Consider the following 25,890-nt stretch of genomic DNA (forward strand, 5'->3'; position numbering starts at 1 on the left):
GATGAGTTTTTGCTAGCACTGAAACCATGAATTGTGGAGCAACTGGGAAACTATGGTTCTCCTCTAGCTTGTGTAACCAATGCAGCAATGAGAAAGGTGAGCCAGGAAGATCCTAGACCAGGAAGATCTGGGAATCAATTTCTGCTCAGGCAAAGAAGCGTACTGGATAGTATTTGGCAAATCACCATCCCTCAACTTAACCTACCTCACAGGGCTGTTGTGAGGGTAAAAGAGGATAATCTCCCCCACATATGTCACCCTGACCTGATTGCTAGGAAAATAAAATACAAGCATGATAAAAACAAAAACAAAACAAGCCTTGTTATTCAACATTGTTGCTGATGACAGACAAGTCATGCCACCCCAGCCCAGAAGTATAGTTTTATTGTTGGTTATTAAAGCTCATGTAACCCTTTAAAACACTGCTGATGCATTAATTACTATCATCATCACCATTAATTTCTATACCACCCAATAGCGAAGCTCTCTGGGTGGTTCACAACAATTCACAACTACTACAAACCACAGATACAAAATTATAATAAAACATAGTATAAAATTCTCAACGTACAGAACTTAAAATAATTTAAACAGCTAAAAATTATCTCAGTAAGATACTAGACCTGTTCAAGACAACTGTCATTAATGCCCCATCATATGCCATTAAATGCCTGGGAGTAGAGAGCAGTCTTAACCTGGCACTGAAAAGATGACAGTGTTGGCCCAAGGTAGGCTTCAGTGGGAAGATCATTCCACAATCGGGGAGCCACCACTGAAAAGGCTCTCTCCCTTGTCGTCACCTTTTGAGCCTCCCTCAGAGAAGGCATTCCAAGGAAGATGTCAGATCTTGATCATAGTGGTCTGGGGAGGTTCATGCTGGGAGAGGTGCTCCATCAGGTATTGCAGTCCCAAACCATGTAAGGTTTTATAGGTTAAAAACAGCACCTTGAAATCGGGCTTGGAAATATACTGGCAGCCAATACAAGTGGGAAAGTGAGCATATAACAATTGGTGTTACATGCTCAGACCTTCTGATCCCAGTTATTAATCTGGCTGCCGCATTTTGCCCAAGCTGTAGCTTCTGAACAGTCTTCATGGGCAGCCCCATGTAGACTGCATTGCAGTAATCTAACCTGGAAATCACCAGAGCATAGATTACTGAAGCCTGTTTATCCCTGTCCAGATAAAGGTGTATGTGGGCCACCAGCTCAAGCTGATAGAAGGTACTCTGTGCTACTGAAGCCACCTGAGCCTCAAGTGACAGAGATGGCTCCAGGAGAATCTCCAGCCTACGAACCTACTCCTTCAGAGGGAGTGCAACCCCATCCAGAACAGGTTGAGCACCCTCCATCCGGTCAGAAGAACCACCCACTAGCAGCATCTCAATCTTGTCTGAACTGAGCTTCAGTTTATTAGCCCTCATCCAGTCCACTGTCACAGCCAGGCACTGATTTAGCACATCCACAGCCTCACCTGGTGAAGATGAAAAGGAGAATTAGAGCTGCATGTCATCAGCATACTGATGCCAATGCACTCCAAAACTCTAGATGACCCCGTTCAGTGGTTTCATGAAGATGTTGAATACTATGGGTGATAAATCCAACCCCTGAGGAACCCCATGTTGGAGAATCCACAGGGCCGAGAAATATTCCCCAACCTTCTTGAGCCGGCCATCCAAGTAGGAGCAGAACCACTGCAATGTAGTACCTCCAACTCCAAGCTCTGACAGTCACCCCAGAAAGATATCATGGCCAATAGTATCAAAAGCCACCGAGAGATCCAGGAGTATCAACAGGGCCACACTCCCCTATCTCTCGCCTAACACAGGGTGACCAAAGCTGTTTCCGTGCCAAAACTCAGCCTGAACCCCGACTGAAATGAGTACAGATAATGCACTGCCAATTCAAAACTGTTAATTTTCTTTGGAAGGACACAAACTTTCAATTTCCTACACTGGTGCAGAAAACTTTTTCAATGGGGCAAATGGGCTTTTCCCATCCCTCATACAATTAAGTTTGTATAGTTATCCTGCTGCTGTTGGAAAAAAGGCATTGCGTCATAGCAAACACATGGATGCAAAGTCTGAAAATATATATATATTCAGTTATTGCCTTTTTACTAGATGCAGAATCACTGCCCTGGACTGAATGGAGGCAAGAGATTACTTTAATACAATTATGATAAATCGTTCTTCTGCAAGCAATATTTGTCTTGCTATTTCCCCCTCTTATACAAGCAAGTTAACTTATATCAAGAAATACATAACAGGAGTTTTATGCAAGCAGCATAATGACTTCACCTGGATTTTTAAAAAATGTTTCATTTCCTCATTTAAGCATTACAGAGCCCTTGACATTAAGTCATTTATTTATGCAACCTTGGATACTCTCATATTCACTACACCAACGCACATGGGATGTAAAGCAGGGATTTCCCTATATTTCTATAGAATTTTCCACATTGCTTTCCCAGCTGGTTAGATATCCATGGAAAGTCCTTGATGTTTTCAAACAGCTTCTGAAAACGCTGGATTCCCCCCCCCCCTACACACACACACACACACACGCCTACCCATGAAAAGGCAGTTGTAGAAATTGATGTGCATTATACCGATAGGCCATGTCATGAGTGTTGACTAGTTGTTCCAGTTGTAGAAGCAAAGGCTTAATGGAATACAAATCCCATTCAGAGTAAGGCAGCACTGACAGACATCAACACTAGCTCTGAGATACAGATATTCCTAGCATCTCTCCTTAACCAAAAGAACAGACATTGTATTGGATTTTAAAGCAGTGCAGAACAGGCTACAGCACAGTGAAGAACAACAACAAAAACAACCGTGGTTCTTGGTAACATTTATATACTGCCTAATTTGCTAAATAGCCATGAAGGCGGTGAACAGCAATGTAAACAATAAAACCTTAATAAAAATAACATTAAAAACCTTAAAATGTTAAAACTACACCATGTAAAAGGCTAAATTAAAAAGGTGTGTCTTCATGGCCTTTTTACAAGCCAAGAGAGTGGCAGCTAATTGCAGCTCTTGAGGGAGTGCATCCCACAGTTTGGGAGCAACATAGGAGAAGGCCCTTTCAGACGTGCCTGACAAACGGGCCTCTGCCCGTGGTGTCCTCAAGTGGTGTCCTCAAGACGGCCTCTCCTGCAGCTCTTAATAACCGGGCAGGTTCATAACAGGACAGGCTGTCCATTAGATAGCCAGGTACTAAGCCATTTAGGGCTTTAAAGGTTAAAACCAATATCTTGAATTGTTCCTAGAAAGCAATGAGCAGCCAGTACAGGTCTTTCAGCACAGGTGTAATACGGTCCCAATACCGTGCACCAGTTAGCAGCCTAACTGCCACATTTTGTACCAATTGAAGCTTCCAGATGCTCTTCAGGGGTAGCCCCACACAGAGCACATTGCAATAGTCTAAATGTGATATAATAACTGTTGTCAAGTTAAACCGACTCAGGAAGGCACACGGCTGGCACACGTGTAAATGCACTCCTTGCTACCACTGCCACCTGAAGTTCCAGGAATAGCATAGGAGCAAGGAGCACTCTTTCCAATCCAATCTCATTCCAATCCCCGAGTCAGACTTTCTACTGACCAACACTGCCACTGTCTTGTCTGAGTTTAATCTCAGCTTGTCCACCCTTATTCAGCCCATTATTGGACCCAGGCAGCGTTCAAGGGCTTCTAACTGCTTCCTTCGTGTTAGGTGACAAAGAGCAATAGAGTTGGGTATCACCTTACTCTAAAGCTCCAAATGACTCCTCCTAGTGGTTTTGTGTAGATATTAAACAACATGAAGAGTAAGACAGAACTCTGTGGGACACCATAGGCCAACAGCCATGGACTGAAAGAGTAATCCCCTATCATCATCTTCTGGACACAGCCCTACAGAAAGAACTGGAACCACTGCAACAGAAGCTCCCCCAAAGCCCAGCTCTGTCTGGTAGTCCAGAAGGATACCATGGTTGATGGCATCAAAACTTGCTGAGAGGTCCAAGAAAATTAACAGGATTGCACTCTACCATAGGTCATTCACCAAGGCGATCAAAGCAGTAATAGTCCCATATCTCAGCTGAAAACCTGATTGAAATGGGTCCAGATAATCAAGTTCATCCGGATGCATCTGGAGTTCCAATGCCACCACCTTCTCATCTCCTGGGTCAAGTGAAGGGGTTTTTTTTTGTTTGTTTTTTTTAACAGAAGGTCTTATTACTGCCTCTTTTAAACAAAAATGGAACAACCCTTTCCTGCAAAGTGGTATTAATAACTTCCCTTAGCCATGGCATCAATCCCACATTGCCAAGAAGGACAAGGGTTGAGTACACAGGTGGTAACCCTCACTGTTCCAGATACCCTGCCCACATCCTTAAAATCTACATGCTGAAAAGAATCCAAAAGAACTGGGCAAGCGGTGACTGATCTGCTCCAACAGTGGAATGCAAGTCAAGGCAAAGCTGAGCAACTTTATCCACAAAGGACACCGCACATTGTTCACAGTAATACAGCAACTCCTCTGGCTCCCTCTTGCACATTATGGAAAAGCATCACCAGGAAATGCAGAGATGTGAGCTTTCTTCACTTCCCTCACTGCCACAGCGTAGGTCTTTAAATAGTTGTTCACCCATGTTCTGTCAGATTTGCACGAGTTCTTCACCAACAGCATTCGAGCCACAGTCCCTCCCATTTCATTCCCCTCAACTCCCTGTTAAACCAGGTAGCTGACCTGGCTCTACCAGGAGGGAGAGGGCACTGAGTAATAATAGTGTCAACAGCCTTGGTAATTTTTGTATTCCACAGATCAGCCAGGGCTGAGACTGTATCAGTGACACATGAGGCAGGAAATTCCCCAAGTGGGTTCAGGAAACCATTTGGATCCATCAGGCACTTGGGGTGGACCATTTAACAAGTCCTCCACCCCTGTGCCATACAGGCAGTCCAAAACTAAGACAGTGATCTGTCCGTGACAACAGAATCAAACCCATCTTCAGAGCACCAACTCCACCACAGCAGAATACCAGATCAGGAGTGGGCCACATAAGTAGGGCCAGATATTAGTTGGGACGGTCCCTGGTTTCCATGGCAGACATGAAATCCTGAGCCACACCAGCTTCGAGATCACCCCAGCCACCCCAGGAAGGGAAAATGCTGAGCATGGGGTGGACGCTACAACAACAGAATCCCTACACTGTCCCTGCCCGCAACTGCAGCAGCATGCTCTCAAAATTAGAAGACTGCTGGATGAAGCATCTGGTTGGTGCAATAGAATACTTATAGACTGCTGCCACTCCACCTCTTTGGAGGTGGGCAGAGCTGGGAAATACCCTTGTGGGCACTCCGTCCCACCTCTTCCCCCAACCAGGTCCCTTTGATACATTCCAGAAGGGTGCCAACCTCAAACACAATCATTTTATACCTATATTTGGGCAGAGAACAGTGAAAGAGAGACAGACAACATGAAGTTCTCAATACTAAGCCTGTCTATTGAAAGGTAGACGCACAGCACACATTCACCAAACCCTAATTTCCTACCTGCTCCCCCCTCCACCCCTATATTTACTATAAAATATCAGTGGCTTGACCTGGCCAATTCTCTCTCTCACTCACTTGCTTGCTTTTCTCCATGTTACTTTTGCAGGGTTAAACTGATATCCTAACATAGACTTAATGGACAGATTCACATAGGCTGCCTGACATCTGGCTGCTTTAGACCCTTTTCTCTCTTTTTATAGGCTCAACTGGTATCAGCATTCCTACTCAGAGGCTCTTGTGAGACTATTTCTACAGGTAAAAAGTTTTCTCTCTCTTAATGTACAAACTTATGTACTTCTTCATACCTAGGGAGTTCTGCAAATATGTAGAAACGACTACTTCATTTTGGGTGGCCCCATTTTGCTTCCAAAACTGATAGGCACTCAACCACCCAGGTTTTGCTATTAGAGGGAATACGGGAGCACTCAGAAAACTATCCATGGTACCGGAAGAGGGGTGTTACAAATGTTTCCCTATTTTTGCCTCTGAATTATTCGAGGGTATAAAGGCTTTGAGGCTGAAGACCAAAATAGCATGTGTGAGCTACCTTAGGACATATTTCAGATTTATGAAATAAAATTGTGATGCTGAGAGGTTAAAGACAAAAATAGCATGTCTGAACTACCCTAGGACATAAAGTTATGAAATAATATAAAACCAGTTCAAGTGAAACTTGAGAAGCTGTCAAAGGGCCTCCAAGTTTCCACGCATATATCCTATGAAAATTGTCAAACAAACAATGCTCACAAATAGGTCCCACAACACAAGCTTTTTACAAGGATCAACAGCACAGCAAATCATCCTGCTTTAAGTGCCTGTCAGTCAGTTCAGGAACCTGCCAGAACCATGATATGGGCAAGTATTCATTTCAGGAACAGCCTCTAGTGCAGGAAGAACGATTCCTGAAAAACAATGGTAGGCTTCCATTGTGCTGGAAAATGTACCCCAAAAAATAAAGTAAAGAGCAGCCCCAGCCAGCCATGCATTGCACCCTTAATCAATCTGCAAAGAGCTTCCTAAATCACACTTAAAGTAAGTCACATACTGGAGATGGGGCTTCCACCGTGCCCTTTACCATCTTTCTCTACCCACCCCCCTTGCCCCTTTTGTTCAACATATTTCCAGAGAAAGGGTTCTGTGAAGCAGAGAACTAAGTCACAACTTGGCAATGTTTAGCTGACTCTAATAAAGATATTTTATTTGTTACATTTCTATCCCACCCAGTAGCCAAAGCACAACCATTAAAACCATAAAATACAACACAATAACATACAATATAAACTGTCATGTATGGTTATATACTCTCGCTGTTAGGGTTTTTTGTTTTTTGTTTTTTAAGGTTTTCTGTCTTTTGGTAGTCTTCCACTAAAAATGACCGTTTAGGGAGCAATCCTATCGAGGTAGGCGGCCACCTCCGAACTCGGAGGCCTATCCAATGCAGGGCAAGAGAAGCACAGAGGAGATCGTCCCTCCATACTTCAGCCACCTGCATTTGCAGCTAGACAGCCAATTTCGGCTGTCTAGCCACGGGAAGTCGGAGCGTGGGAAGCAGCAGCCGGATGACACATTGGATGTGTCGTGCCAGATTTCCAACTTCCCCACCCCGGCAGGCCCCCAGAAATGCCCTATTTTTTCTGCTCCGCGCTCCTCTTCCGAACACAGCGCGCGGGGCCGTTCCGCACTGCCTACAAGGCAGCATGGGAGGGGGTGAAGGCTGTTTCCCGGCAGCTGACGTATCCTATGGCCATCTAGCCGCTGACTAACGGCCATAGGATTGCTCCCTTAGTCAATTGTCATTATGTCCCATGATTGAGAACTCGTTAAAAAGGGTCCAGAACATTCTGTTTAGGAGGAAATTGATTCCAGTTTGCAGTAAAACACAGGAGTTTATTGATTTGTCCTCTTTTGGAATGAACAGTTTAATCACAATGTCCCTACTGACATTTGAATGGAGTAAATAACCACGTGATTAAAATTAATACACCATCCCCACCATGTGTCAGGTAGCTGTATAAAAGTCTCGCAAGTCCAGCCCCCTGGAGAAACCCAGGTCAGCTCCATGGACCTGATGCAGAACCTCCATGAATGGGAGATTCTGCACCCCTGAATTAAAGACTCAGCATAGGGACTGTTGCTTAGAACAAAAGACAGTAAGAGGAGGACTGCCATATCAGGGGATGCATTCACTGGATTAAGGGCCTGCCCTCAAGTGGCTTCTTGTAACCTCAATTTCTTGCATTTCTACAGTCCACGCAGACAGGCTACTTCTTTAGCAACATGGAAAGCACAAACTGCAATGTACTTAAAGCGAAAAATAAATAAATAAATCACACTAATCAAACTGGAATATTAAATTGCACCGAAATGAATATATGGGGGCGGGGGGGGGGGGCAACCCTGTATCTGTCACCATCTTACTTCATACAGACAAGGTATTACAGAGATGACATGCAGCCCTAATATTACGTATAGTTCATAGCAGGTTAAGGTTTCCCATTTCCTCTTAGACATCAAAAGAATGCCTGTGTGTAAGGATGGCTTTGTTCTGGCTAGCATCAGGTTCTCAACAGCACACTGATTTATAGAGTCAAGGCTATCACCCATGCCGGAAAGACCAGAACACAGATAAATTATTAAATGGAACATTTCCAAGCACAGCATCCCCCTGTAAAGAATGGTGCCTTTTCATTCTTCCATTTTAAACCTAAAATGATAAAAAAATTAACTCTACAAGTTATTTCAGGAATTTTCTTCTGCCGATTTAAAGACTTCTCCAACATGCTTTACTTGAAACAGAGTCGTAATTTGGTGCTACCCCTCACTCATAGACTATTTTCTGAATTTTCTAAGCTTTCACTACTTCCCTTTAACATACCAGGTTCAATACAGTATTATTTAAAGAAAGCTAAATGACCCCTGGAGTGGTCATTCCTATGGGCAATCCCTCACCCCAACCCTAGATGCAAAAAGTATGTTTTTCTTTAATTCTCTGAGAAGATGACCAGAAGAGGTCACCTAAAAGGTCCTTGTCAAAGCTAAGTCAAAACGCCAATAAAATACCAGCTAGCTGGTAACACCATGTATATATCTTCACATTTATGTATGTAACGTTGCTTCTTATAAAGACAGTAATGATACTGCCACCAGGAAACAGGATTTAATTAATGATATTACTGGAATTCCATGTGGTAACCTACCACTGTTTTGTCAACTAAAGTCAGCAGTAATAGGAATGTGCTATCAATGAGACAGACTAGCCACAGGTGAAAATATTGCATCCTCTTCTTCAGTGTGTGCTGATGCCCAAGCGGCCCAGAAAAATATGCCTTCCTTTTCCACGTGTTAGAATTTCACATGATATGCTGCACAAAGCCAGATAGTGTTTCTGGTAGAGTGGTCATGTGTCCTCTTTTACAGAGGATGGTCCTCAGTTTAAGGGGCTATCAGAGGACTGTCTCTGTTTGAAGGTATTTTCTATTTGAAGCGTTGTCCTGACCAATTTCGATTTAAAGATAAAGAACCACAAGAACTGTTGCCCATCCACAGCAGACTGAACAGAAAGGCACATGGTCTAATGCATTATGGTGAGATGGACTGTAGTTCTATTTAAATCATAGTATTTTTTCTAAATTTACATCTACACATATAAATTAGCATATGCAGACGTTACGCAAATCAGTGTCATCTTTTGCCCTCTTTTTGACAATGTATTTCCTCATTTGTGGTACTGCATAAGTGGCCACCCTGGTGTCTGATCTGCTAAGGCTCCAAACTGGCCAATTCCTAGCATCAGAAGATAGGATAAACCTGCACGTAATGTTGTACCAAAATTACAGAGATATTCTATATAGATGGAATCCCCCCTCCCCACAAAAAAAGCCTTGTGAAGGAATTAACATCAAGGAAGTCTTGTTGTCCCACTATATTTTGCATGACAGCACTAAAACACTTTGATTTGAAACAGGAAGAAAGAAGAGCCAATTCACAATAGTTTGAGTTTTTACCTCAATGGTTTCAGGGTTTTGCAGATGGGGAAGCTGCTACTGCTTATCCACGCCTGGGAACTATGTTACCAGGAGCCAATCTACATAGCCGATTTAATGTGTAGGGAGAGCATATCAGGGTGATTTGCGACAGATGACACTGTCACCAATCTGCAACCAACCAGCAGCTTCCCTCCTGAAAAGCCCATTTTTAGAAAGCCCTTTTAGTCCATATTTTTTACTTAAAGCAGTTCCACTGCAGTGTGCCCTATCTCCCCCCACCACATTAAATCTTGGGAATGCCGCTGTGACATGGCTGTGACATGGTCAAGGGGTGGGGGCACCCCTTCCCTGCCTTCACTCTTTTCCCCCATTGATAGTAGGCGCACAATCTGCAGACTGTGTTTCCCATTCAGAATAATGCAGTTGCACATTTTTTAGTAGTCAGGATAGCGAAGTAGTTGCTTTCACCAGTCAGAGTAACTAGCCTGCCTTTCCAATTCATAAAAGCACCACAGTGCTGTTTCTAGCCTTCACAATTGTGCAGAAGTAGCTTTTGTCAACTAGCCCCTATTTCCCATTCATAAAAGCACACTTCTTCTCATCCTCTAATCAGCCTTCAGTCAGTTAAGCTCAAATATGATCCTGGTATGAAAATGAGCAACATCACACACACACCCAGCAATCCCAGGCTATACTGAAAATAAGGGGTGGGGGGTTGTGATATATAAAGTTCCAGCCATCATGGAAAGGAAATGCAGACAGAGCAAGGCTGTGATCCTCTGTGCTCATCCCAGGGAGCAGGTCCCACTGAATACAATGGAACTTACTCCTGAGTAAAAAGGCACAAGATGACACTTCACGGCTCCAAAACCTAGGCATACTGTCTCCCTTGAACAGCATGAAATTTACTTCTAAGTAGACACAGGCATAGGACAGAGCCACATGGAACTAAAGTGGCAAGGGGGAGTTCCCAGCGCAAGTCACCCCTTCTCCTTCTGCTCCATTATTTACTTTTCAGCAGATCGTGGTAACACGACTCCGAAATGCCACTACTGAAGGCGTCCACTACTGGCCACTCCCTCACCTTCCCATCTGTGTATTCTCTTGTGCACGACATATTGTGAATAGCTAGCCCAGGCACAGATGTCCTGCATGGAGGGAAAGGCTGGAGTTGCCTCCCTCTGCTAGCCCCCCTCTGGTTCTCCAGCCCCAAACTGTTGTTTCCTCAGGAAAGCTTCCTCCTCCTCCTCCCTCACACACACACACACACACACACACACACACGAATGTGGACGGGGCAGGGAGCAAGCCTCTCTCATTTGCTGAGAAGGGTTGATGGGGTTGATGACATTCAGTTCCACTCCTCCCAGCTGGAATGAGAAGAGCTTTCATGTGATTCGTGAAAGCGGGTTTTTAGGTGCTGTGTATCAGCGGTCCCCAACCTTTTTTGCACCAGGGACCAGTCTCGTGGAAGACAATTTTTCCACAGACTGGGAGGGGGGCAGTTTCGTGGATGGAGTTCCAACCGCTGGGACGCAAATGGCATTTGCCATTTGCATCACTGTTCTTTGCAGTAATAGGCTACGTAAAGATTTACGCAACCTATTACTTGAAGAACAGGGACACAAATGGTGTCTGCTATGCAGACGCCATTTGCGTCCCAGCGGCCGGAAGTCCGTCAGCGGCCGGAGCAGCCGGCAGCTCTGCGAACTCGCTGCAGAGCGGAGCCAGCCAGGGCCAGCAAGGATTCCGGGGGGGGGGGAGGGACGGATCGCCTCCCCCCCCACAGACCCAAGGTAAGGGGGTTTTGCACACCCCTACTGCGGCCCGGTTCCTAACAGGCCACAGACCGGTACCAGTCCGTGGCCCGGGGGTTGGGGACCCTTGCTGTATACTCAGCTTTTCCTGCCTCGTGTGCCCCCGCTGGACCAAAGTGATTGCAAGAAAATCCAGATCTAACCAGGTAGAGCTTTTCATTCCATTTCCCTGTAGATTTCCCCCCTGGAAAATATTAACGCATGGATCTCTTCAGACGTTAGACCCAGAAAAATCTAGAAAACATGGACAGATCGATAGGTGTCTTGTGCTCATCTTTACAGTTATGTATAATACTTTGAATAGACCTCAGAATATTTACCAATCACTGCTCCCACCTCACTCGCCAGTTATGCAAACAGTTCCTTGCACATCTGATGGACCAGAGAATAGGGACAGACTACATCATACACTATATGAAAATGCTTCCTTTTGTTGTTGCAAATTCACAGCATTTTTCTTCACTGGAAAAATGTTTCATTTCATGTTTGAAGACTCATGCTCTCATTTTCTAGGACACAGACCCTAAAAAGCTGTACCATACATCTTGGTATAAGCCAGTTTAAAACATACAGATTTTTTTTATCATCACCTCTATTTCAATTCCCTGGACTTATGAGGTCACTTTCTTAAACTTCCTCATTTTCCTTATCTTTCAAGTTCTCTTTTTATGAGAATTATTTTACACAGTTTGTTTTGTATGCAGGAAAGAATAATACAGACCTGACTCTGTGGGATTTTTACCAGGTTCTTTTAAAAATATAAGATCTTTACAACATCAACCTTATATCCTGCCTTTGAGTCTCAAAATGTTTGTTCTTTCTGATAAGATAAATTCCAGCATGGAAGAGTTCTTTGAAGAAAATCTCCTGTCTAGCCATTTTAAAAGATATTTAACAAAGTATAGTTTAATATTTATATTGTGCGATTAAGCCAAGTATCAGTAACAACCCATCAAAACATCTGCAGCTTATTGTTTTCCCTATGACAGAAAAACTTAGTTCAACAGATAACGTAACAGCTGTGCCTCAGCAAGTGTTATCAATCAAGTTAGAAGACAGTACAGTCAAGTGTGGGAATCCTGGATCAAAATTCCACTTAAGACATGTAACGCAAACCTGAAGGATTTTTTTTTTTTAATATACAGCAAAATAAGAGGATAGTATACAGAGAAACTAGAAATGTATTCTGCCACCTCAGTCAGCAGATGAGAGAAATCACATTTTAACCCTCTCCTCTGTGTTAAAAATTCTACAGAAACAGAACTGCAGCATAGCAACAAACGCCTGGACTTGAAGCTTCCTCAGTGATGTGGTGGTTTTGCATTGTCCATGAGGTTTACTTTGGTTTTTTCCACACAGCTTTTTAATCAATGGCTACTAGTCCTGATGGTTATGTGCTCCCTCCAGTATCAGAGGCAACACAGCTATGTACTCCAGTTGCTGGGGAACATGGGCGGGAAGGTGCTGTTGCACTCATGTCCTGCTTGTGGTTTCCTGATCGACAGCTGGTTGGCTACTGGGCGAACAGAATGCTGGACTAGATGGACCCTTGGTCTGATCCAGCATGGCTCTTCGTACGTACTTAATGTGAGTTGTTTTTATCGGGTCCTGGCATCTTATTGCTCTTGGTTTAGCCATTTCAAATGGTTTTAAATTCTGTATGCTTTATATTATGTTTGATTATGCTGTATTTTAGGATTCTTATTTTTTGTAAGCCGTCCAGAGAGCTTTGGCCTTTGGGCAGTATAGAAATGTAATAAACGAATGAAATGAAAAACTATGAACTTAATGTGGAACACTGTTGTGGAAGGAAATACCACTGATGTCAGTGAGATTAATTCACGTGTACTAATACCTTATGCCAAATGCACAGTTTGAGAACTAGAGAATTAATCAGTGAGACTGAAAAGCACAACATTGGATTTCATCCCCCAACCCCGGAAATTGGATTAAAATATATTTTAATTCAAAACTTTATGCAATATAATCCTCTAAGCAGAAATATCATTCTTAAGATATTCTATTTGCCTATAGAGTAGAAACATCTGTGGCACACTAAAAACAGGGCATATTTATTAACAGTAGAACCTGCCAAGGCACAGCCCAGATCAATCAAATACCTGCAGCTACAGTTCCTATCTGACAAATATACACTATTCAAATTGTCTGCAGCCAGTTATAAAGGACCTCTCTGATTTAACATGGCTTCTTCAAGCACTTCATACAGAATGTAATGACCTGGTCTATTTTAGATAAGGAAGTAGAGTGACAACTGTCTAAAGCAAACATTCTGATTCTGAATCACCACATGATGAGAAGCACGTGCAATTTCTGAAGGGACTTATATCAGTGGACAAGGTTTACAGCTATGTAGAGCGCTGCCAGACAAGGCTTTTATGGCACCATCATCCTGCCTCATTCACAGCATTCTATGGAGGGCCCAGATGACAATGTCATTCACTCATAACCGTCCCATGTTTCTTCACTCACTGCTTCTTCTGTCTTTTTTCCTATCATAGAAAATCCATTAAGGAAAAAAAGATGGAATTGTTGCATTATGCCTTCCAATTGTAAGTGCAAGAAACAATCTGTCTGGAAGCACCTAGAGTTTCAGAAACCCCTCAGCTCCCCTAGTATCCCTCTGCTTCCTAAGTTCTAAAAATGGTTTATTGAATAGGACAATGTTTTGCATGCTACACTAGTCATCCAGAATTTCTACTAAAATCTACTTCTAACACTAACAGAAACATGGTAAGGGTTAAAGAGAATGGAATTTCAGTAACACTACCTTATGGAAGGCCAATACTAAAGTTATAAAAGAGAATGGTCTAAAGCAGGGGTAGACAGCCTATGGTGGCCTTCAATAGCCTTCTACAAGCTATCACTTCAGGCCTCTGGCAAGAGCAATCTATCCCAAGAAAGAGAGAAGAGGGTGGCAGAAAGAGAAAGTTGGCCTTGCCCACTTTTGGTTCTGCCCCCACCCCCGCTCACCATCAGCATATGGTACCCAACAGATTTTCCCCAAGGGAAAGCAGCCCTCAACAGAAAAAAAAGTGTTTTATTTTATTATTTATTTATTTATTATTGCATTTATATCCCGCCTTTATTCCTCTTGCAAGGAACCCAAGGCGGCTTACATTATCCTCTCCATTTTATCCTCACAACAACAACCCTGTGAGGTAGGTTGGGCTGAGAGTGTGTGACTGGCCCAAAGTCACCCAGTGAGCTTCCATGGCCGAGTGGGGACTAGAACCCGGATCTCCCAGCTCCCAGTCCAACACTCTTGCCGCTACACCATACTGTTCCCCACCCCTTGTCTAAAGACACATGACAGAAATGTTAATGGTGGATCTGAACTGGTTAGATTCTGCACTGTACTTGTTGGGCTTAACCCCAGCGCTGGCATAGGCCTTATGCCTTTGGAGCCAGAATCTGATTCATACTTAGAGCATAAGGACTGGGAACCCAGTTCACTCATGGGAAGCTTTGGGACTGGGAGCTTAGCTCTGCCAGGGTGACAGAGTATGATACTCCCTATCAGTCATAGCTGCAAGATGCAGCCTTGAGGGAGGCCTCTGAATAAAGCCTGGGAATGTGAGAACCATGCAGGAGGACTATTCTGCATGGGAGGGGGGCTTGGGAGTGTCACCCAGGTTACAGTGCCAACTGAAAAGGGTGGAGCACTCCCTCAGATGTAGTGATCATTTAATGTGCCAGATGTCCTGTAAGGAGAGATTATCAAAAGGGAAAATTTAGCTTACAAGCCTTTGCTGCTGTTGTTGTTCAGTTGTTCAGTCGTGTCCAACTCTTCGTGACCTCATGGACCATAGCACGCCAGGCCTTCCAATCCTGCACTGTCTCCCGGAGCGTGCTCAAGTCCATATTCATTGCATCAGTGATGCTATCTAGCCGTCTCATCCTCTGCCGTCCCCTTCTCCTTTTGCCTTCAGTCTTTCCCAGCATCAGGGTCTTTTCCAGAGAGTTTTCTCTTCGCATTAGGTGACCAGAATATTTGAGCTTCAGCTTCAGTATCTGTCCTTCCAATGAGCAGTCAGGGTTGATTTCCTTTAGGACTGACTGATTTGACCTCCTTGCAGTCCAGGGGACTCGTAAGAGTCTTCTCCAGCACCACAGTTCGAAAGCATCAATTCTTCGGTGCTCAGCCTTCCTTATAGTCCAGCTCTCACAGCCATACCTTACTACTGGGAAAATCATAGCTTTGATTAGACAGACCTTTGTCACCAAGGTGATGTCTCTGCTTCTTACTATGCTGTCTAGGTTTGCCATAGCTTTCCTCCCAAGGAGCAAGCGTCTTTTAATTTCATGGCTACAGTCACCGTCTGCAGTGATCTTGGAGCCCAAGAAAGTAAAATCTGTCACTGCTTCCATTTCTTCCCCTTCTATATGCCAGGAAGTGATGGGGCCAGATGCCATGATCTGAGTTTTTTCAATGTTGAGTTTCAAACCAGCTTTTGCACTCTCCACTTTCACCCTCAACAAGAGGCTCTTTACATCCTCTTCACTTTCTGCCATTAGGATGGTATCATCTGCGTATCTGAGGTTGTTGATAATTCTCCCGGCAATCTTAATTCCGACCTGTGACTCATCCAACCTGGCATTTCTCACGATGTACTCTGCATATAAGTTAAATAAGCAGGGTGACAATATACAGCCTTGTCATACTCCTTTCCCAATTTGGAACCAATCGGTTGTTCCATGTGTAGTTCTTACTGTTGCTTCTTGACCCTCATACAGGTTACTCAGGAGACAGGTAAGGTGGTCTGGTACTCCCATCTCTTTAAGAATTTGCCACAGTTTGTTGTGATCCACACAATCAAAGGCTTTAGCATAGTCAATGAAGCAGAAATAGACATTTTTCTGGAATTCTCTTGCTTTCTCCATGATCCAGCGAATGTTGGCGATTTGATCTCTAGTTCCTCTGTTTCTTCGAAACCCAGCTTGTACTTCTGGTAGTTCTTGGTTCGCATACTGCTGAAACCTAGCTTGTAGGATTTTGAGCATAACCTTGCTGGCAAGTGAAATGAGTGCAATTGTACGGTAGTTTGAACACTCTGCTGAGAACTTCGTAATTGTTTAGAATACTTTCTTGTCTGGACTTATCATGAATCTTGAACTCTTGTCTGCCTTGAATCTTGTATCGTTAAGAAACTGACTTGCAATATTGCTGGGACTCTGACTCTGTATAAATTGTAGCCTTGGGACTGTCTTTTGAACAAAGCAATGTGCCAATAGCCTCTGCCTAGACTATTTGATTTATTGGGGATTAGAAACACTGTAAATTCTGCCACAAACTCTAGAATGCTGATCTGTGTAACCTGATCTACTGCAGTGAAGAGTTTCGCTATAATTTGTGACTGTGTTGATTTGCCAGATTATCAGAAAGCCAGGCCTGGCAGTACCAGAATCATATGTAAGACATACCCTCAAAGTAAATGACATAAATAAGTAATCTCAGGAAATGCCCAAGGGTTTATTAAAAAAAAATAGGATAGAAGGATTTTTTTATACCAAGAGAGGTTATTCTTTAAAGCAGGAGTGTGCAACTTCTGTCCCTCCTAATGTTGTTGGACTATAACTCCCATCAGCCCTAGCCAGCATAGCCAATGGTGAAGGATCAAGGGAGTTGCAGTTTAACAACATCTGAAGGGTCACAACTTGCCCACCCCTGCTTTATAGTAACATATGCACCTCATAAGGTGGAGAAAGCTATTTGGAAAGGAGAAATTCAGACTGGAAAAACAAAGTCTTGCGGTGCTTTAAAAACTAGGTGATTTATTTATTTGGATTTTTTAATATATATTTTAATCTTATATACAGCTTTGGGCATTGTAATAGAAAAGTAATTACAGACATAAATACATTTATGGAATGCTCTGGTCAGCTTTGGGGAAGTTTTTGTTATCTGAAATAGCTAGATAACTAGGTTTCTGCATGTCTATTCTAACTGACCATTTGGGGGAAGGGCGCCTCCTCTTTAACACTGGTAGTGGGCATTACAGAGTATTGTAATACACTTAGTACATAGTATTACAACTATATACTAAGTGATGCGCTTCACGCTATATAGCAGTTAAATGTGGTGTTTTACAATGAGTAGTCTATGTCACAATGGAAATATATTGCTTCATTGTAAATATAAGTAATAACCTTTTAAATGTTTCCAGATTCTAGAGAGAAGAGCACATCATAAAATAGCTTCTTGTTCACTAATCTTCCCCTCAAGCACCCAACCAGTAGACTCTGCTTACCTTTCCTTCGAATCTGGCTGTGCCTCCAAGTGGCACCCGGATATTCCTTGGAGGTAAAATAAATGCTGGTGCTTCTGTTTGAGCAGGAGGCCTTAGAGAAGAGTGGTCCAAGGTCAAAGTGGCTTTGGAGATCCTAGTGGATACCAGTTTCACATCCCCCATGTTAAAAGCTTCAAAAGCAGATGAAAAACAAGGAAGTAGAAATATCAGTTACTATTTCTATAAGAGCACCATTAAGATAACAAAATCACTACCATGATCCAGACAATTAAACATTTAAGGTTGCAATCCTACAAACACTTACTTGAGAAGCCTAATTGGCCTTATTGGGACTTACATCTCAGTAGATATGCATAGGCTTGCACTATGTCCTTGGTGCACGCCTATGGCCTTGTAGGCCCCTTCCAACCCTACTATTCCATGATTCTACTATTCTATTCTATGATGTCCCATTTATTTCATTGGGAAAACCAAATAGGACTAAAGCCAAAGACAGGGAACTGCCTTTCAGAAAGTTGAAGGTGGTTTGATTTTGGCATCATTACCCATGGTATACACATACTTCTTTCGTCCCACTATGGCCTCTGGCCAAAGAGGTTCCGCTAGAGCAGTCATGTGCCCCACCATACCGAAGATCGTCTGCTCTTTGAAGGCATCCTTTATTTGCAGGGCTACCCGGTCCAAGTCTGGTTTAAAGTCAAAGAACCATAAGAAGTGAGAGCAGAGGCCTTGAAGTTACCCATCCACAGTCTTCCTCTCTATGGTGAAATGTATTTCTACCTAAATTATAGTAATCATTTCTAAATGTGCATCTATACATATAAAGAGCATAAAGGAAATTCTGTGCAAACCTGTGTCCTCTTTTTGGGTGATGTGCCAGTGCCCACCCTTGCATCTGCAGGATTTTGAAGCACTATGAAAATGTGAAGAATCTCATTCACCAGAGATGGTAGCAGGACGAGAAAAGTTTGTGTCTAGACTCAGGATGTATGTATGGATTGCGTAAAATCTGTTCCATCTTTGTTTTGCAGTTTGTCAGGCATCTTTCATTCCATCATCCACCCATCAACAGAGTTGTTTTCATTTCCAAATTTGCCCAAATTCGCAAATGTGCATTTGAGCAAATTCACATGTACAAAAATGTGAACATTTGGGGGGAATTTGCACTTTCATGCTTTAGGCTGTAGGAGAAATGGGCATTTTGGCCAGTTTTTTAAAAATTTTGCATATTTTTCTGCAACAAAATTTGTACATTTGCAAAAGTCAGAAAAGCTGTCTGCAAGTCCGCAGAACCCACCCGAAAGGAGAAAAGCCGGTCCACTGCAGAATCCGTGGATCAGATACTTGAAAATCCGAACTCATTTTGTTTCATTATAGATTTCTCTGACATCCCTAGTCTACACCATGGGCAATGATGTCCGTTTCATTCCACTTTCAACTCTCTAAAGTAATTACTGCCTATCTCCAGCTGCTTAAATCTCTCCCACCAGAAGCCGTGGAAATTAAAACTGCTTAACTTTGGCTGGATTGTGCTAACAACATATAAAACATACAGGACAAACGTGTTGTTACTCTGGAGACTTCATGGGCTGCAAGAACAGTCCAAGAATAGTGAGATAAGAGAAAATAAAGGATTTTTCCCCCTTTGTGTGAGAAAAGCTGGGGAAATGACTAAACAAAAGAAACTATGAAATACTTGACTACAAACTTAGTTAAAAAAAAACAAAAACTAAGAATTCAGCAAGCTGCAAATGAACCACACTGTTCTTTAATCAACTACAGTACTGAAAGAGCTACTTGCAACAGTAATAAATAAATATAATAGTCTAGACAAAAAGTGTGGTTTTTAAAGTGGACTGTCTCCATTTATATAGCTTTCCTGGACTGTGCAGACAAGAATTAAATGTACTGTAAACATTTTTGCAACAGCAAGCACAATTGGGAAGGGAAATGAAGCAAACCTAGAGTTATGGGTATATGCTTCTATTCACCCTGTATATACTGACTTCAGAAAATGTGATGGCAAAATTCAAGGAAAGATTTTTAGAATTATCTATGCAGCTACGTTTAGAAAAATACAAATTATTTCTCTTTCTCTTTTTTTTATTTCAGGCATGTTTGCCAGCGACTGCTTTTCTAAAATAACCCAGTCAATGCTATAGTACTCCCATAGACAACATTAACTACTCTTGTACATGTATCTGATTGTGGAAAGGAGACAGGACATCTTTTACCTTGTTGTGGCACCAGAGTCTAGGCCCTCATTTGAGTAATACAACTGACCCCTCCAACCCCTTTAACCCTACTCCAACTTGCTTATCATCCTTCTTGCTCTCAGCCTTGTTTGCTTCCTGCCTTTTCTTATTGGTCCTTTAGCAGCTCCCAGCAGCCATTTCCAACTTTGGCTTCTGTGATCTTTAAATCCTGCATTTGAAGCTCTTCCCCAAACTACAGTCTTCCTGGTTTGTGCAGACAGAAGAGTCTATGGCTACTAGAAGAATTTACTGCCGTTGCCAGCAGCAGCAGCGCCCACTCACAACAGTATCTCAGGCTCTTCCAGCCGCCTGCCCCACAGTGGTAGGCTGGGAGTGGGAGGGACCTGGCTGAGACCCAGCGCCAAAAAAAGTCCCAGGTTTTTGTCCTGGTGCGACCCCCCACCACTGCACCCCTGCTCCGAAGGCTTCATTACTGGGAGGAAGAGCTTTAAGCCAAAAAGTGTCCTTTTTAATTTTGGCCCTGTCCATTTTGCCTTCAGCCCCACCCCTTTTGCTTTCATACCCACCCATCACTGTAATGTGACCCCCGAGAGCTTCTACAAAATGGAATTTGGCCCTCAGGCTGAAAGAGGCTCAACATCCTGCTATAAGACAACATAATTCACCAGCAGGCACCACAGCACACAGCAATACACAACAGTCAGTAGCAAAATGTAAGATGACTCAGGATGCAATCCTATGCATATTTAGCCCAAAGAAAGTCTAGATTTGGTCCCTGGGCCTAGGGCTCCCCTTCCCTACTCTAAACCCACTACTGTTGTTAACCATGTACACATGTAATGCGAAACCATGGTTAAGGCTGACAAGGGAAATTGCATACCACAGGTGCAACACAGCAGCAGCCCAAAAGCTTGCTTGCAAGCCCACTCTTGTTGTTCTACGATACTGATTTATAACCATACTTAAGAGTATGGCAGTGTTATGTTTGCATCAGACAAACCTGTTAATTAGCTATACGGCAATTCATAAACCAAGATCTCCCAGGAGCAAATGCCTGGGAGTGGAGGGAGCTTTCAAAAATCCCTAGAAAATGCTTCATACAGTTTTTTCAATGTCATTAGAAAGGACAATCAAGGAATGTGTTATGAGGTTGAGATACAAATCAGTTAATAGTAAGGCTGGGGCAGTCACTGTCACGGACTATGCTTTAACATGGAGTAGTCCCAGAAATGTACAAGAAACAGCAAATCAAGAGTCAACTGGCTGTCACCATCAGCTGACATTTTCTACAGTTATAGTCATCAATACAAATGTGAATTATTAACTTTGTGCAATCCTGTAGTTAACAGGAAATTCTAGGCAAACATCAATTGATTAGGGAAAGGAATAAAGTGCTGGTTAAAAGGAGGAAAACAGTGGTTAACAGCAGTTAGGGAGAGGAAAGTACCTTCATTTGAGAAATTAATTTCCCTTCTTGCTGCTCTGGTAAAGTAAGTCTGAGATCACTGTTGGATCCAGTTCATGGGATTGTCCCTAGGAAAAGTAGACAATCCTTTTTGACTTTTCCCACACAGAGAACTGCTCCCAAAAGTTGCTGCACAAGCACTAAATGTTGCCTAGCCCTCTGTGCCCTGCCCAGTCACAAAACCTGGAGAGGGACTCTGCAGTTGTGCAGAGAACGCCTCCCTCTCTGCCGGTGTAAAGGCGCACACACCACCACCGTCGCCTTGAGGCTTTTCTCTGTGCTACTGCATGCCTTGTCATGAGGAGTGTCAAGGTTCCGCAATGACCACAGGCTATTAATGCTAAGCTATTACAGAGGTGACACGAAGGTGAGGACAAGCACGCTTAAGGCTGGAATGCTGGACTGGGACAGAGCCTAGCTTAGCGGCAGGAAAGGTACCTGGTTTCCATTTCAAGTTCTCCACGACAGCTCTGTATTCTAGGTAAAAGACTGCTACCTTCCATCCATCAGCTGCTAACTAAAAAAACCCCAACCTGCTGCCCATTCTTGAAGGGGATGAATTTTTCATCCATGAGCCTACATGCACCGTGATAGAAGCACCAGTGCTCCAAGACTCTCAATGGACAAAACAGCCCAGAATCAGTAACACTACATAGAAAGTGTTTCTTCAAGGATGCAAACTGAGGATTCTTCTGTCATAATCCATAATGCAAAAGTCAGGGAGCAGGGGAATCAGTGTAGGGGAGCTGGCTTGTATGGCTCCCTACAGCTCTGCCAAGTCTGATATCCATAATAATTGCCTGTGCAAAGCAGTCCAGGACAGCATCTCTGTCACAAAGATGGATGCAAAGAGGAATGAAAGACTACCAATGGTTTCATGTCCAAAGAAATGCTCCTTCAGTGGGTTTTTACATCCAGGTAAGTGCATATAGGATCGCAAACTCAATTTCTTCTCAGTCCTCCAATTACTCACCAAGCAGGTGTTTAAATTAGGTCTGCTTATCTTTATTTTATTTTCTATGTTTAGGTTTTGACAGTTTGTTTTAAAGTAGATAGGGAAAAAGCCAGCACTGTGGACATGCTGCCACTTGGCTAAACCAGCTTCAGCGGGAATAAAATTTTGCACCTTGCTTGGTTGCGAGTGGGGAGACAGAATGCATTTGGACCATTGCAATTTTGTTTTTGAAAGCTGTATGCAATTTTGTATTCACTTTATCCTGTTCAAACAGGCATTGTTTAGAAAGCATATTATGCCCACCACCTATCCACCCACCCCCAACAAATTATTTAGGTTACACTATCTTCAGACAAAGACTGTAACTGCAAAGCAGAACACAGCAGAACATCCATATCCAAAAAAATGAAAATGAAAAAGACCCACATACACCACATTACAATACACTTAGTGCTTACAGTATTGATTTCTCCCACTTAATCCTTTCTAAAAAGCACACAAATCCTTACAAATTCTCACAGTATGAACCATAATCTCTCTAATACCAAGACAGACTGAATGCATTTCAAGCATTTTCTGTTAGGAAACTCTCCCTCCCACCCAACCCCACCACCTTTATACCCTACCTTCTCTTTCCACCCCTCTACATGCAAAAATAAAGGCAGGAAAATAAAAGATTACGCCTAACTAGCTGCTCTCACCATAAATTTCTTGTCAGAGGTAAATATGTACCCACCAACTTCCTGTCGAGCTGTTCAATTACATTACGTTTCCTTTGCCCGGGTCAGAAAAAGAACTAAGAGAGGGAGCCCAGATGCAGCCAGCAATTGCAAGTTGAAAAAAGGATTTATCTGAGTTCATTCCAGCAGCATTGCAACACCACACTTCACAGAGTTCTACCAGAATTAGTCACTTTAGCCCAGGCTGCCCTTCTTAAGCTTAGATGAGCCTTCCCCATCCTGGTGCCTTCCAGATGTTTTGGGCTATACAACTCCATCAGGCCCAGTCAGCATGGCCAATGGTCAAGGATGATGGGAGCTGTAGTCCAAAACATCTGGAGGGTACCAGTTTGGGGAAGGTTGCCTTAAATAGGAAGCCAGGGTGGCTTGCTCAGCTGGAGAGCATGTGGAACTACAGCATTGCAAGATTAAAAGTCATGAGAATTATTCTCTAAAATGAACTTCCATCCTCTCTCTTCTCTTACAAGAGCCTCTCATCCTGAATTAGGATTGTCCATTGCAACTTGGGTTATTTTTTACCTTTAAATCTGCTGCTGAATCAGGAAACGAGACAGCCGTAGCTCTTGGCAGTTTTCCCCCCTTCCCCGTCATATACCCCCTTCCCCTTCTGCTCTAATGAGCAGGACCGTAGAAATGGTACTTAGATGAGGGAGCCAGGAATTGTCTGTTAAATACTGACAATCTCTGGTCTAGAGGTGGGCAATTTGTGGTCCTCCAATGTTTTGGCCTACAACTCCCATGATCCCTCACCATTGGCTAGGCTGCCTAGGTGGACTGGAGTTGTAGGCCAAAGCACCCGGAGGGCCACAGGTTGCCCATCCCTGTTCTAGCCCCTTCACCCACGGAACTACAATCCCCAGTGGACCTGGCCAAGAAGGAATGATTAAACCCATTTAAGGCAAAAACAGGTGCATTCCCAAGCACCTTAATGATTGCTTAGGAAATGTCCCCCACTTTAATTACCACAGTTTACTAATTACACTTCCTGATTTGCCTGTCCAAGATGGTGGTCAATACTGCCCTGGAATTAGACTGGGATGGATAACCATTATGTGGTTAGCAACGTCTGATGATGTGTGACCCCGCCATCCTTCAGCATTACCTGCCCACCAACCCACCGCCATTTCTTTTACTCTCTTCTCTGGTCTCCAGTGAAACTGACAAGGTAAGAAGAAATCCCATCAAGCTTTTGAAGACTCAAAAAGACAACCTTTGGGTGAAATTGACAAAGATTTCTCCTAACCTTGTCAGTGTCATGGGACACACCAGAGAGAATGCATTGAGTAAGGCAACCCTGCTGCACCTCTTCATAATGACCAAAAAAAGAGACTTTGGTACAGGGAAAAGAGATTAAAATGTGAAAAGCCTTTCCTAAATGTGCACAAGTCTATGGTAAAAAATAAAATGGATAACCAGAGGATTAAAAACACTCTTGAGGTAGAACACACATATTCACAGGCAACACTAGAGCCACAGAAAGAGCTGAAGTCAATATTGGAGGTTGCTCTTGCTGAATGAGGCATGGAAACTGGTGAGAGCACTTTCTAGTTAACAGCTATCTGTGGAATGCTCTCCCCATAAGGCTCACCTAGCACCTACACTGTCATACTTTTGGCACCATGCAAAAACCACTTAAGAACTTTTAACCCTAAGAGGGGTCTCCAATTTCCAATCCTTTAACAATAGCAATAATAAAAATGGCATTTTTCCCTCCTACATTAGGCTGAGACCAAGAAAACTTGTGGGAAAACTGGAGTAGATTTGTGTGTGAAAGGATCTGTGTGGAAAAACATGTGAGTGCATGTTCCAATTCTGCTACTGAAAACAAGTTCTTGGAGTGAGCATATGCTCAGAGGCACCTTGTTCTATGTCTGCCTTCCTGAGCCACTGTTTTGCAACTGACCCTGGTCAGTGGGCCTCAGGGTTCTAGTGAAAAACAAAGTAAATCCCACAAGCCTAAAGTCCACCTACCCTGTTGAGTAATAAAAGATCTAACAAATCTTATTTGAAGGGCAGCATAAAACTCCATTACATTAAACTAAATGCAACTGCAAATCTACCTTCCTGCATGGCCATCAAATCACTTAAAACAACCTGCTACAAGTGCTGTTGAAAGTACATTTATGTCTTTCGCAGGCACACCAGTAGCAGGAGACAGGCTCAAACCACTTTTAGTAGTACATTTGAAATCAGTTTAAGTTGATAAACTCAAATATAGAAGTCTTCCTGCAGAAGTCTCAGTGAGGGCTTTAAAGCTTACTTTTAAATCTATTCTTTACTTCATGGGTTTGCCATTTCAAAATTTAGCACTATACCACAGACTTACCGTAAGCATCCTCTAGCCCTGTTCTGCAAGAAGTAGGGAATTCTTGCAAAACAGTAGGGAAACAAGAAAATCAACTTGTTTCCCAATCCCAGTTCCCAAAATGGAACTGGAAAATGTTGCCTTACTAGAATAACTCAACAAGTTGAATTCTTGTGTCCTTAAGTTTCTACTGAAACACAGTGGGCAATTTTAAAGTTCCTTGCATTTTCCAATTCACATTTTGAGGCCTCCCTCTTCTTTGTGTCTTCATTTGGGGCTGCCCTCTTTTTCCTTTCCCTATTCAACATGCAATAGTCCAGCTATTGATGGAAATTTCCTAAAGCAAATTACATGGTCAAGGCTGATGGGAAATGCAGTCCAACAGTATCTGGAGGGCCACATGTTCCCAATCCCTGGTCAAATACAACAAGTAGGCATGTAGGAACATGTGTGAGAGGAAGATGGAAGTAGTATATACCTAGGAAGTCATGATGCACAACACCAGTCATACGCATATACCAGTGGCAGAAGCTCACAGAAGTGAGGATTTTCAGGTATATTTATCTACTGCCATTTTTATGGTTCCATACAG

The 25,890-nt window shown here is 43.1% G+C and overlaps 1 protein-coding gene across 4 annotated transcripts in view; it reads right to left on the bottom strand.

Annotated features, from left to right (window-relative positions):
- The window catches only part of MYLK (myosin light chain kinase), a 274,020-nt gene that overhangs the window by 181,596 nt on the left and 66,534 nt on the right, over positions 1 to 25,890 (bottom strand). For all 4 annotated transcript variants that reach the window (XM_084807373.1, XM_084807386.1, XM_084807368.1 and 1 more), the window contains one exon: positions 17,618 to 17,787. In XM_084807373.1, the coding sequence (XP_084663499.1) occupies positions 17,618 to 17,779 (162 nt within the window). In that variant the 5' untranslated portion in view covers positions 17,780 to 17,787. The remainder of the gene's footprint in view (positions 1 to 17,617; positions 17,788 to 25,890) is intronic.

The sequence above is a fragment of the Heloderma suspectum genome, chromosome 1 (genome assembly GCF_057233095.1).
Source record: "Heloderma suspectum isolate Gila_16-S chromosome 1, 16-S_ref, whole genome shotgun sequence".
Taxonomy (NCBI): Eukaryota; Metazoa; Chordata; class Lepidosauria; order Squamata; family Helodermatidae; genus Heloderma; species Heloderma suspectum.